We start from the raw sequence: 13,594 nt of genomic DNA, 5'->3' as shown, positions 1-13,594 counted from the left end.
CTCTACGTGCAAGCCGATTGCAGCATCGACGAGGACACGTGCGACGCGCTCGACGTGAATGACGACATTTGGTGCCCGCTGCAGCGCTTGCTCGGCGAACAGACCTGTGAGCCCTCCCAGGGAGCGCCCGGTTTGCCCGCGATGATACCGCCTAGGCGGAAGACGAGCACGGTTAGGGGATAGGAGGGGATCGGGTTTTGCGGGGTTGTTGATGACGTGGACGTTAAAGAGGTGGTGGAGGTGGTAGGTACGGATGCCGCAGAAGTGGATATGGGCTGTGGAGGTGACGAATTAGATTGGGGAGGCGATGAGGGCGGTTCCTCGGAGTATGCGGGAGGTCCGTCCGAGATGGGGGGAGGCTCGATAGCCTCAGATGGTTCGATTGGTGCCTTCTTTTTTGTAGGAGCGGGCGCGGATGATGGCTGTGATTCTGGAGCTGGAAAAGGGAGTGGCATAGACATAGTGTGCGCGAAGCTCGACCAGTTCGCGCTCAATACGCCCCTCATCTAGAACGGCGCGCTCAGCTTCCTCACGCAGCCAGCCGCCGCGGGCTCCAGTGCGTCCCTTACCGGCTCGCACGCGCTCGCGAACGGCATCGCGGATATGTCCGTGCACGATCCGGCGCCAGCATTAGCATTGCGGGATCGGGCGCTTCGAATGCAGACGTGGCACCGGGGACAGCAGCGGCGAATGCGAATGGGGGGCTCAAAGACCAGCGCCGGCTGAGCCTGCAAGACAACCTTGCGATATTCATCAGGAGAGCGGACCGGCTCGTGGGGCGCCTAAGGGCCGGGGAGGGCGGCGGATCCGGTGCTGGGGACGCTGCGGGAGCTGGTCGAGGGGATATTGAGGGATGGTGAGCGCAAGAGTGACAAGAACGGGGGTGAAGGTGAGGGGAAGTACCCTTCCCATTGCCCAACGTATGATAACCACACCAGCACACCCCTCCGGCGTCACCCGGCGTCGCCGAAACCACCGTGCTCGCCTTCTCCCAACGGAACTCCTCGTCATCGTCCTTGCCCTCCTGTCCCCGTACCCTCCCCCACTCATCATGAACGCCCTTTCGTGGCGTCGACAGCGGAGAGGAGGTGTACTGTGACAACCGCGACGCGAATGCGGCGCCGAGTTCGACGCGCGCTGTAGGCCCCAAAGGCTCCAGGTTCTTTCCCAGAAGTGACGGTGAGGGTGAATCGTCCGCCTCGCCCTGGACCCCGAACCGCGTCCGCCGCCTCTTGCCCTCCCTCCGCGCTCTTATGCTCGACCCTTCCACGGTCCAAGTCGGCTCAGACGCGTATCGCGTGTGCATGGGTCTGTCGCTGGTGCTCGTGGTAGGTGTGCTGGAGCCCGCAAGCGCGTCTTCGTCGTCATCCCCGTGTATGCCCGTTTGCTGAAATGTACCACGCTCCCATTTGGCCGAATGCGAGGCGGAGAACAAGGGTGAGATCATGGTTTGTCGTGTGTCGGAATAGTGATGTGTGTGTCCGTGTAATGTGAGGAATCAGATGCTATAGTTTGTGAATAACGCAGTCACTGCGCGAGAGCTTGTGTCTTGGAGCGGTTGATCTGATTTGCGAGTGTCGCGTCGCGGGTGCCGGCCCGCTATTAATCCCGAAAAGGGGGTTCCGAAATAAGGATACTTGTAGATGTCGAGAGGCCACGTACTCTCGCTGACCTGCTTATGCTTTGGATGGACGATGGTCGGTGTAAGGGTGAGCGAGAACCAAACGTGTCGAGACCATTGTGCCAGGAATGTGCATGCCACTCGACACGCTTGGGTTTGTTGCTAACGTGGCGCGCGGTGGACGCGAGGCGGAGAGATCCCTTGTTCAATTTCAGTGCATCCCGGCGACCCTCGTCGTCGCACACAATATCTGACGTTGAGAGAAAGCGGTCATGGTGAGCGCCTCATAATCATCTCTTCTGACACTCACTCAGCTGTGGATCTCTCTTTCATCCCATGTATCGTCTGCATAAGCAGCACTGGCGCTTCTCTAGCGCTTAAGGGATGAAGTTTTCACCTTTCTGATAAACGCCCATTTTAGATTCACGCAGTTACCATGCTGTATACGCTTCTTCAGCTTCATCTCTGCTTTGAGCCACCATGTCGACAAGACCACGCGTTCTTATTAACGCTTTCCACTTGATAGGACGTCTTCTCAAGAAGCTGCTCATCCAATCAAAGACGACCGTCATTCGCTTGTTACTATGGTTTTTCTCTAGAATTCAAACGTTTACCAGCACAAAAGCGACAACAACGCCAAAGCCTTATTACTGCTCTGTTTCTCCGTCGGAATGCATTCCTCTTGCGCCAGTAGGGTCTGGAACGAACATGCCATCTAGTACATCTCCACCTAGCGATGCTCCCTGTGAAGGCGAAAACCAACCCTCGACCTCTGGAGCTCTTCTGCCATCTGACCCTCCGAATTCGGATTCGGATTCCGAAAGTTGGGGGGGCAATCCCGGCCCCGCCGAGGAGGAGGACAGGGGCTTAGTGGGGCACACACAACCTCCGAACATGACGGATGGATGGAGCTTAGAACCAACCACGGCGTCAGACGTCATGGCGCAGAGATATAAGCGACGTCGTTTTGCGTGAGTAACACACGCATGCCTGACCTATGCTTAACCCTTTGGTCAGCAAGGACCCATCCTCAGAGCTCGAAATCGACGCCGGGATGACGGCGTTTTCTGAGTAGGTCGTTTGATTTGGATGCTTGGTATATTGGATAGAGCTGACGCCACGTGTTCGTACATTAGTGAAAATGAGTCTGGTTGGACAATCTGTGTACATCCCGAAGGCGCTCTGTATTTTGTTCGCCGACAAAAGCGAAACGAGGTATTTCCAGCCCATTGTCTTGTCCGTTTGATACCGACGTCTCATATTCTCTAAAGAAGAGTGAGGCAAACATTGTGAGTGACGTCTAACTGGACTTCAATCCATGTAGCACTGAGGTCCGATATAGACTATCCTCACGAACGCAGATGTCAAGGACCAGGAACGATGTATTTGCGAGCATCTGGACAACGCTATTGATGTCATCCTCGCTCAAGTTATCGAACGCGGACTCCAGGTTGACGCCGAGTTGGTGTTATGCCCTAATATCAAGCATAAAACAATCGGCTACTACTTCGTGGACGTACAGGCTCGCTGTATGATATGGGCGGAGACCCTCAAGTTGTCAGAGACACGTATCACTGAGAACGTCAGAGGTTTTCGGAGCATGGAACATATCAGTAAGCCTCGTCAGCTTTTCTTCTGACTCAAAGTTGATGTCTCCAGGGTATGCGATGGAGGCACAGTACTGGTGAGCATGACCAAGTCATTGGTTTTCAGCACTGAATCACAGCCCGCAGGGCCCATGTCGAGGCGTTTCCACTTGCTAGAAGCTTCGATGAAAAGACGTATAACGAGCTCAGCCATGCTGTTCTTCATGCCAGTGCCGGTGCGTTCATCACCCATCTCTGAATCAACGCTTGCGTTGACAAGCCTATAGAGCGACTAACGAGCAAAACATCACTATCCCCTTTTGATGCGGATGAACTAGACAAGATTCGAGATATTTTAGACTCTCTGCAAGGTGATCATCCGTGACAGATCTTGCTCGTAGCGCTGACAGGACATCGAGACCAACTGCACCACGAGAGCCCGTATGCGGTATGCATACTTGGTGAGCTGACATTAGCTTCCATGTGACATATGGGACTCAACGATAGACACGATAGCTCGACTATCACATACATTTGGTACAGCACACGGCTTAGAAAGTTACATTGAGAATGCTTACTCTTTCCAGCGGTGTCTCGGTTGCACAACTTCTGCGGACAACCCGAAGCTCGCCTCGACGCTGACAAATCTGTGTGGCCGGACAATACGCTGAGCTCGCACTGGATCTTCCTCAGCCTTTCTGTCTTCATGTTTGGTACCCCGTATTCCCAGCTCGAGCGACTGAACAACGTCTGGGTAGACCGCACGGTAAACTCCGCAAGATGGAAGGAATACATCTCGACCGTGTACGATGAATTCATGGGATTAACGCTTTACGTACGCCTATTTCAGTGACCCCTTCCATTCCTTCAATCACTTACCCTGCTGGCAACATCCCGCCGACAGTCAACCGTGATGCTGACCGTCGATGTATCTTTCCTGGCCGTCCCCGATGTTGAAGTCGCTAGTCTGGGAAACGAGGACGCATCGACGGTATCCACCTACCTTTCGATCATTGCGATTGTCGGATCCATGACGCTCTCGCTTCTTCTGTCTGCGGATGCACGCCGGCGCAAGTCAGAGTCAGCCTCTAAAGCGGTATGCGTTCTTTAGCATTTTCCGTACCTTACTCTATGACTCAACTACAACAATCCCGGCAGGCCGGTCTGCTCAACACCGTGAATATGCTTTTCGGGCTCGAGCTGTTAGCCATTATGTACAGCATGCCGTTCGCACTCCTCATGTGGGGGTAAGTGTTGTGTCTTGTTTTCGTTCATAAATCTCAGAAACTCACCTGTCGACTCAAACCTCAGAATGGTAAGCTTCCTCATCGGCTTCTGCTGCCGTGTATTTCCACAGGCGGCGATATACACGAGATGCCTGTGCGCCGTTGCGTTGCTTATTCTTGTTATGGCCGTGGGCCTGCCGTTATGTACGTGGTGGTGCGTGAAGAAGTTAGACCCTGCAGATGATGAGGCTCTCGAGTAGTTCTCTGGTTATTTGTTGGGACAATAATGAAAAGAGCTGTTACATTTTACCCTAAGAAAAGCATGCACATGCAGTACAAACAACTTTCCGGAAAGCTAGATGATCTATTGATGGCAGATACCTAGGGTCTATGCATCCTGCTTTCTCGGAAACATACACCCCGTTTAGAAAGGAATTTGTATATGGGATGTCACGGTGAAGTCCAGCACGATCTTGCACGTCATCAACGCCCACAAAGATTCTGCCGGGGCACTCAGCATCTCGCCTCGTGACGGTATTCTGCTAGCCAGTGGATCCAACGATGGCACTGCCCGCATCTGACCTTGAATCGTACGAAGCTCTAGGGGAACCTCTCAAACACGACGCCGAAGTGCGGTCTATTTGCTTCGCGCCTGACGGTTCGCAAGTGCTAACCGGGTCAAGAGACGGAGCAGTATGCCTATTGAACATCTTGCAAGGTCTCGTAGAGCATGTCTTTGTTTGGCGTCATAAAGATGTGGTCAACAGCGTGCACTTCTCGGGCGATGGATCGAAGTTTCTGAGCGCATCAGACGATAAACACGTTTTTGTATGGGATGCTGGCACTAGAACGATTTCCAGACTCTATACCATTACGTTGAGGTAATATCGGCGGCTTTCTCACCAGATGGAACGCAAATCGTGAGCGTCACCGGAAAGAGTGATTTTATCGGTGATCTCCACCTGTGGGACACGAAATCTGGGCGTCTCCTGCGTCCCAAGGTTCGTGCTCACCCTCCCTCTTATAACACTCGTTGAAGACACTTGCGTCATACATAGCGACTCGGCGGAATTGGTATCGCCATAGACAAAGCTTCGACGGAGCCCGAGGTAAGTGTCCTAGTTTCCTTCACTATGCGATACTCATCTCATATCTAGAACCCCGGTGAACGGAGCGGGGGGACTCAGAGAGAGGACATGGAAAGACGATGGTAATTACCATGTTCCTTTTTCTTCGTATGTGCTTACACCCAAGTAGAGCTTGGACTTCGATGAGGGCAGCCTTTTAGAGGTACGACTCGTCTATCAATATTGGTTTTCGACTGGTAACCTATCGAATATCGCCGCTATCAGCGGTCAGCAATTCCGACAAAGAGAGGGGATATATCAGCTGCCAGCGGCAACGAGGATATCGTGAGTTACATGCCAATAAGTACACGCACTTAACGCTGATATGTATAAAAGCAGACTGAATGGGGGAGTTCTGGCGCAATGAAGAGTACGATCAAACGCCTTCGGGTTTTTGCCCAGCGCTGGTCGCTTACGAGAGGGCATCTCAATGAAGTCGACGAGGAAGTACGTGTCAGTTTTTCCTTCGTTTGGGGAACCGAAATCGCTTAAAGGACGTCGCTTGCGCTCGGAAGAGTGCACCGTTATCAGACAACGTCCAAGGTACTACCACTAGTGACCGCTTTAGCGCGGTGACTAATGTCTTCCACCGAGTGAGGGTTCGTAAATCATTTCCATCGGCGAACGTTCATACCATCCAGTTGACGTTTTATTTGAATTTGTGCCATTATTTATAGGTGCATTTGACGCGGTCTGGCGAGGAAACCATTGCCATCGAGCAGGGCGGTGAAGAAGAACGCGAATCATATCCTATGCAGAACCTCGACGAACCTCGACGCGTTGTAGAAGTTTACCCGGCGCGGAGCGAACCGGTAAATCACCCTGAACACAACACATCGATATTATCGCTCATTGCTGTTCACAGAGATACTTGGCGGGTACCCTCCCAGACATGACATGTTGGCAGATTATACAAGTGCTGTTCCTCTGCAAAGCGATCGAAGACGTCGTAGACGCTGGCGGACAGACGAATACAGCCCAGCCAACATCGACAGGAAATGGTAACCAAGCCACTGAGTCTCGTACAACCTGAAATGACTGGACGAAGCCTCACACATCTTGGTACGTGGTGCTTTCAATACGGAAAGAATCGTGCTCACGAAGGCTCGCGTACTACCTGTGTCATAGCACGTCAGGCCGTTCGCGTGTTTATAAGTTTGTGTTCAACTGTACGGTCTGATATGATGATTGGACCCTTCATATACGGTACAAACGCGTTCATCTTGTGCATTCGCAGCCGCTGGTCGTCGGAGTCAGATTTTCAAGAAGGGCGTGTCGGGTATAACGCCATCTAGATGTTTCGGTGTCAGCGACTTATTAGGCTATGATAATTATTGAATGTATACGAGCAACGTTGCCACGACATTGCTTTGAGGCAGCGTGATATCAGAATCGAAGGAGAACAAGGATTCCATACACGCGTAGACAACAGACCCGTTACATTAGTATAATTCAACACAGGAGACTACAAAGGAAACCAGAATAAAAGCATACGATACAAACCGCAACAAAATCGGTCCAATAATCCACTCCGCCCTCAGCCCCATTCTGACAGCATCCTACACCCCGAGCCTAACACTCCAGCTACCCATCTCCTCACTACCCCACGTACCCTTCTTCTTCCCATGCGCATCCCGCAGTCATTCGACGCGCACACCAACGGCAGTATCGACGAGGGCGCACGTTGAATCTTAAAAAAAAAAGACGGGAGCGCGTGCGACGCGCTCGACATGGATGACGACGCTCGGTGCGCACTGCAGCGTCTGGTCGGCAAACAGACCTGTGAGCCCACCGAGGGAGCGCACGGTATTGCCCGTGATGATGCCGCCTGGGCGGAAGATGAGCACGGTGAGGGGATGGGAGGGGATCGGGGTTTACGGTGTTTTTGTTGACGTGGACGTTAAAGAGGTGGTGGAGGCGGTAAGTATGGGTGCTGAAAAAGTGGGTATGCGCTGTGGAGGTGGTTTTTTAGATTGTGGAGGCGGTGCGGGCGTTTCCTCGAAGCATGCGGGAGGTTCGTCCGAGATGGGGGGAGGCTCGATAGCCTCGGATGGTTCGACTGGTGGCTTCTCTTCCGTAGGAGCGGGTGCAGATTATGGCTATGATTCTGGAGCTGGAGAAGGAAATGGCGCAGACATACTGTAGTATGCGAAGCAAGCTCGAACAATTCACGCTCCGTACGCCCCTCATCCAGAACGGCGCGTTCAGCTTCCTCATGCAGCCAGCCGCCGCGGGCACCAGTGCGTCTTTTACCGGCTCGCACGTGCTCACGAACGGCATCGCAGGTATGTCCGTGCACGATTCGGGCGCCGGTACCAGCACCGCAAGTTTGGGCGCTCAGAATGCGGACATGGCACCTGGGCCAGCAGCGGCGAATGCGAATGGGGGGCTCAAGGACCAACGCCGGCTGAGCATGCAAGACAACTTTGCGATGTTGATCGGGAGCGCGGTCCGGCTAGCGGTGCGTCTGAGGGCCGGGGAGGACGGCGGATCCCGTGTGGGTGACGCTGCAGGAGTTGGTCGAGGGGATATCGAGGGATGGTGAGGGCGGTGATGGCGAGGAAGGGGGAGAAGGAGGGAGGTGAGCGTGCACGAGGATAAGCGGGTGCTCGAGGATCCAGATTGGGAGGATAATATGGATAGGATGCTGGAGTCTGGGCGTGAGCAGGGGCGAGTTTGTGACGATTATGGATGAGGAAGAGCAGATGGGCACAGTTGCCGTGGGGCTGGCTGCGTTGCTGTGAGTAGCTCTTCCTCCCCTGACGTTTCATCGATTGGATGCTACCCGCCAACCCAGGCCAAATCACCCACACACGATGTCCCGCGCTCGTCCTCCCATCGTCGCTCCCCGTCTCACCAAAGTTCATCACTCCCGCCAGTAACGCCCGTGTCACCCGAGAAAACGCCCGCGCAGGGGCTCTCGGGCACATCGCCCAACCGCCGCACGCCTACGGACGATGACGGCGACTAGGACGGAATCATCGCCAACGACGGCGAGGGCAGAGGCCCGCCAGACCCGAAACGCCTTAAAGTCGGTGCTGCGCCCAATGCCATGGCCATGCGCATATGCATACCCACGGACGGAGCGCCGGTAACGGGAACTTGAAGGCAAGGGGGGCGGGGGTGCCGGATGCGGGGCAGGAGAGTCCGAGTAAAAGGAGGAGGATGGAGGAGGATGGGTTGGTGTTGCTTGAGAGGGCCGGAGGGAGGATGGTGGATGTGATTGAGATTGAGTAGGGTGGGGTTTGGCGTGCTGCTCGGTCGACTTGCGCCTCCTTCACGTTGAGGACCGTGCGCGTTTTGAGCATGACTGTAGTCGAGCGAACGATGCAGGGAGACCTAGGGAGACGAAGGGGCGAGGGTGCGAGGGCGTGTATATTAGGTGGCGGGCGGCGGGTGTATATATATCTTGTTGACGCGCGCTGTTGCGGTGCGCGTCTTGATCTCTTCGTTGTCGTAATGTAATGCTCTAATTATTTCAGGCGCTTTCCTTTCCGTTGACGGAAAGCTGACAGGTATGTCTAGACATCCGCAGCGCCTCACCAATGCAGAGCTCGACATCAGGAGGCCAGATGGACCGGGCGAACCCAGACATAGTGCGAGGAGGTCGTACCTTTTTGAAGTAATTTCGTGCGGCGTTTTCCGAAGGAGAACAGAACAACTTCCTCAGCGCCTACCTCGGCGTTGTGCTTGACAACCAACATCGACCATGTGAACTACGGCAAAGAACGTCTTTCTGTCTTAAACGCCACAGCAGCAGCTCGCCATCCATCTTCTAGCCCATCATGGAGGGTGCAAGCTTCCAGCCATTCAAGGGCCACACTGGCTGGATTCTCGCACTCGCATACTCACCTGACGGTACACTCCTCGCCACCGGGGCCCCTGACGATACAGTTCGGTTGTGGAACACGGAAACAGGCCGCCAAGTAGGCGATGCTCTGGAAGGGCACGCCGAATCCGTCACAGCCGTCGCTTTCTCTCCTAATGGACGCCACCTCGCGAGCGGCTCTGATGACTCCTCCATGCGTGTCTGGGACGTCGACACGCGTCAGACGGTCATGGGTCCACTGGAGGGGAAAAAAGACTCGGTGCACGTTCTGCAGTATTCGCCTGACGGTGTGCTCATTGCGAGCGGGAGTGAAAAGGGCGTTCTCAAGTTGTGGACCGCACGCGAAGGCAAATGCGTGGCGACGTTCAAGCACCCGCGCAGCGTCAACTCTATTACGTTCTCTCCGAGCGGGAAGCACGTCACGACTTCCTCTGACGACTTGCTTATCCGTGTTTTGACTGTGGACGGTCTCAAGATCGTCCGCGAGCTGTCTGGGCATCGAGAAATGGTGCGAAGCGTTCAGTACTCGCCTGATGGGTGTACCCTAGCCAGCGCGTCGGATGACTGCACCATCCGCCTTTGGAATGCCGAATCTGGCGAGCTGGTACAAGAGCCTCTGCGCGGACACAAGTACTGGGTCACCAGCATATCGTTCTCGCCTGATGGGCAGCAACTAGTCAGCTGTTCGGGCGACGAGTCTATTCGTATCTGGGACGTCATATCTGGAGAATGCACCTCGGGACCGCTGTATGGGCATAAAGGGCGGGTATCGACTGTATGTTGTTCTCCAGATGGAAGAGAGTTTGCTTCCTGTGGCGAAGGCGGCGTGCATATTTGGAGCCTACATGATAGAAAACAGGTCCTTCCGCAGGTACGTGAAATGTTTATGCCCTCGTTTCCAAGTGGCTAACAAAGGCTTCCGCAGCCAACCCCGGAGGGTAAAAATGGGATATCAGAAAGACACCAGTGCGTTTTCTCGATGTCTTTGCTACCTCTTCGTCTTCGGGTCTAATCAAGGATAGATTGAAGTCATACAACACGGTATCGGCCGTAGCATGGTTCTCCGACGGCCAGCGCTTCGCATCTACGGGAGAAGACTGGGTGGTTAGGATCTGGGACGCACACACAGGCCAAGAATCAGCCAATCCTCGGGCCTGGCATAACAAGACTGTGAACGACATAGATATTTCAAGGAAGGAAGATCGTTTGGCGAGCGCTGGGAACGACCGCATCATCTGCATCTGGGACCTTCAGAGCGAGCGTGTCGAGCCAAAATGTCTTTCTGGGCACACAAGAAACATACGAGTGATTAGGTTTACTCTCGATGATGCACGTCTCATCAGTGGAGGAGACGACAAGACCATCCGAATATGGGACGTAGAATCGAGCGCATCGTTGCACGTCATCGAGGGGCACACCAACGCTGTCAGGTCTCTAAACATCTCGGCTGACGGTGCTCGGCTGGTGAGCGGATCTAAGGACATGACTGTGCGTTTCTGGGACCTCGAATCGTACCAAGCTCTAGGGGAGCCTCTCCAACACGAGGGCGGAGCTATGGCTGTCTGCTTTACGCCTGATGCTTCGCAAGTCTTGAGCGGGTCTTCCGACGGATCGGTCCGAATATGGGATATCTCGAGCAGAGAGCAGACTCTTATCTTCAAGCACGAAAAAGCACTCAACTGTATACGATTCTCATCCGACGGTTCCAAGTTCCTGAGTGCATCGGACGATGGGCAAGTTCGTGTGTGGGAGGCTACCCCCAGAAAACTCCTCCAGACTCTGCAGCACGACAACAGGGTGTATTGCGCCGCGTTTGCGCCAGATGGGACTCGGATCGTGAGCGGCACGTTTCGTGGCAACGTTGGCGGTGATCTTCGCCTGTGGAGGGTGAAGGACGGGCGTCTTCTGCTCCCCAAGGTTTGTATCCCTTATATCATCTTTCTTGGCGAGCTAACCAGCGATGTTATCATCACTCACAGCAACTCATCGAGGAAGCAGCTGGTGCAGATAACGATGTACGGACGCCCGAGGTAGCCATTTTTGTTCCATTCCTTCCTCCATGCCGCTGATAAAGATCCAGAACAACGGGATAGAGAACGACAAGACGCAGGAACGGCGCGTACAGGCATCTACGATACCGGTAACATCTCAGTTACACCTTTTGAGCGTGTTCTAACACCCAAATAGGCGCTAGATTCTGACACAGACAGCTTCATGGGCGTGCGTCTCTTTCATCCTTGCCGTTCATCAAGTGGTTTATCAGAATGCGATGGTCCCAGCGGTCAGCAGTCCCCCCACGACGAAATGTCTTCACAGACGCCAATATTCCTAAAACTATGGTGAGCCTTTCTGAGAATGAGATGACCACTTCTCATATATATCAAAGTCGACGGGGACAAAGGATTATAGAACGAATGACCTCACGTTCGGCGCCCTTCAGGCGAACATCAATGACCGCTTGAGCGGAGTAGCGAAGGCACTTCGGCGATTCACGGTTCGTCGTTTATTATTGCTCCGATCATCCCACTGCATTCTGAAGTCAGTGCTACTTCTCTAACTGTCGTCCTTCTGAAGGCTCGTAGGACGCGCGGCCGTAAACAGGACATCCCCCCTGGACAAGATAGCGAAGAAGGCAGCAACTCGGAATCACACTCGATGCACAGCTTACACGACCCACCGCGCGTCTTGGATATCATCTATACGTCTCAAGCTGAAGCAGTATGTAACAATGGCCACTACACAGTACTGTTACTCACTGCTATTCACAGAGATACGTCGCGGCTGGCGACCGACCTAATTTCACGCGGTGGCAGTTAATACGACTGATCTTCTGTTGCGCCTCGCAGGCGGACATCCTCTCGCCCGACGATGGGAAGAACGCCTCAGCTCGATCAGAGTCGTCAGCAGCTCGCGGCGGAGCCGCTAAACCCAATTCTACTGGAGCCTAAGATGAATCGCAGCTCAATGGAACTAATCACGATGCTTTTGCAAAGTATGTGTCTCGTTTGTATGCAAGAATATTTATGCTTGGCAAACATTCACACTTATCAATATTTATTGTTACTTCATGTCTTCTATGACTTTGCTTCGAGATAGACAATGCGTGCTTTATGAGCCGGCACTTTACTAGACACAGATTCGACTTTTAGGAGACATATGTCGGGCATGTGTGTTGCTTGTCACGACAGCGATCAACATTGACTAGTGCGCCTGGCAGATTGTTGACCTTCCTTTGTTCGTCTTCAGTGAATGAGGCATAATTTCCTCGTAGACTCGGTTAGCTAGGTCTCTCATATGCCAGTGTCGCACCTCCCCGAGGGCAAAATCGGACGAATCAAGCGCAGACAGCATCTTCCTCGGGCTGCCAACAAGATACCCCTCAGCGAACCGCCCAAGCGTGATCAAATGAATATGCGTTCCAAGTTGTCTGGTATGCTCGCCTCCAGCATTTCGAAATTACTATACTGACCGCCGTTCTCGGAGTTTTCGTTCAGTTTTCGATTGTCCCAAATTCATATCTTGTCCGTTAACTCGAGGATTTATTACGTTGGTTTGTTAGCTCTGCTTAGTAAATTATCCGTCTCGCTTGGTCGAGATGTAACATGTGTATATAAACTTTTATTTATGCTGAAGCGGAATGTTTGAATGCTAGCGTGGTGCCAGTATTCCCACGCTTACTTTTCTTAAGCTTCTCGCGCACCGCTTGTTACTCGTATATTTACTCGTATATTCAAAACTCGGGGAAATGCCGCTGTAGCGACGGAAACCTTGCTTGACGCTGGGATCTGCGCTTCGAACAATTCGCAAAACCTTGTCCATTCATCATGAAGCCAACATGTAGACCCTAAAGAATTACCAGAGACATCAAAGTAAGAAGTAATAGCCAGTCTAATGTAGTATGTGTACATCCATAGTACTAGTAGGGTATACTAGTCTGCTTGCAGCGGCATCAGAGTTTTGGCTTCTTACTTGGGGATGCAGCGAGATTGATGGAGCGCTCGATCTTGTGCTTCTTCGGAGAAGAGTAACCGGTGAGTGGTGGAACGACAGCCTTCATCATCTCGATGTTTGCAACATACACATCCGATGCATGCTTGTTGTCTTTAGCAGAAAATGACCAATGACTCATTGAGAAATGTAACCCAACCGTAGCACCATCAAGTGCCTGGGTTCTTTTTTTTTTTTTTTTTTTTTATTTTTACACT

At 53.1% G+C, this 13,594-nt stretch overlaps 5 protein-coding genes across 5 annotated transcripts; 3 read left to right on the top strand and 2 right to left on the bottom strand.

The window, feature by feature from the left end:
* Positions 1–285: 285 nt before the first annotated feature.
* On the bottom strand, positions 286–1,453 carry CONPUDRAFT_139859 (uncharacterized protein). Its single transcript, XM_007775701.1, has one exon. It carries the CDS (start codon positions 1,445–1,447, stop codon positions 566–568), a length of 882 nt encoding a protein of 293 aa, XP_007773891.1. The 5' UTR covers positions 1,448–1,453; the 3' UTR covers positions 286–565.
* Positions 1,454–2,394: 941 nt separating this feature from the next.
* Positions 2,395–4,729, top strand: CONPUDRAFT_139857 (uncharacterized protein). The gene is made up of 14 exons (XM_007775700.1): positions 2,395–2,592; positions 2,639–2,692; positions 2,758–2,836; positions 2,893–2,910; positions 2,964–3,234; positions 3,281–3,305; positions 3,355–3,443; positions 3,495–3,578; positions 3,627–3,668; positions 3,724–3,744; positions 3,795–4,042; positions 4,112–4,303; positions 4,366–4,454; positions 4,519–4,729. The coding sequence occupies exons 1-14, from the start codon at positions 2,516–2,518 to the stop codon at positions 4,691–4,693; spliced, it is 1,464 nt and encodes a 487-aa protein (XP_007773890.1). The 5' UTR covers positions 2,395–2,515; the 3' UTR covers positions 4,694–4,729.
* Positions 4,730–6,996: 2,267 nt separating this feature from the next.
* CONPUDRAFT_169132 (uncharacterized protein) lies at positions 6,997–8,891 on the bottom strand. Its single transcript, XM_007775699.1, has 3 exons — positions 8,635–8,891; positions 7,439–8,527; positions 6,997–7,388 (listed from the first exon to the last, which is right to left on the bottom strand). The coding sequence occupies exon 2, from the start codon at positions 8,488–8,490 to the stop codon at positions 7,951–7,953; it is 540 nt and encodes a 179-aa protein (XP_007773889.1). The 5' UTR covers positions 8,491–8,527; positions 8,635–8,891; the 3' UTR covers positions 6,997–7,388; positions 7,439–7,950.
* Positions 8,892–9,345: 454 nt separating this feature from the next.
* Positions 9,346–11,423, top strand: CONPUDRAFT_65230 (HET-E; the record flags this gene model as incomplete). Its single annotated transcript, XM_007775584.1, has 2 exons — positions 9,346–10,248; positions 10,659–11,423. 2 exons carry the CDS (start codon positions 9,346–9,348, stop codon positions 11,421–11,423), a joined length of 1,668 nt encoding a protein of 555 aa, XP_007773774.1.
* CONPUDRAFT_146974 (uncharacterized protein) lies at positions 11,396–12,519 on the top strand. Its single transcript, XM_007775698.1, has 7 exons — positions 11,396–11,419; positions 11,470–11,529; positions 11,577–11,609; positions 11,642–11,728; positions 11,776–11,883; positions 11,964–12,107; positions 12,158–12,519. The coding sequence occupies exons 3-7, from the start codon at positions 11,604–11,606 to the stop codon at positions 12,335–12,337; spliced, it is 525 nt and encodes a 174-aa protein (XP_007773888.1). The 5' UTR covers positions 11,396–11,419; positions 11,470–11,529; positions 11,577–11,603; the 3' UTR covers positions 12,338–12,519.
* Positions 12,520–13,594: the final 1,075 nt, after the last annotated feature.

This window comes from Coniophora puteana (genome assembly GCF_000271625.1).
Source record: "Coniophora puteana RWD-64-598 SS2 unplaced genomic scaffold CONPUscaffold_15, whole genome shotgun sequence".
In the NCBI taxonomy this organism is placed as follows: domain Eukaryota; kingdom Fungi; phylum Basidiomycota; class Agaricomycetes; order Boletales; family Coniophoraceae; genus Coniophora; species Coniophora puteana.
This window is presented reverse-complemented; position numbering and strand designations above follow the sequence as displayed.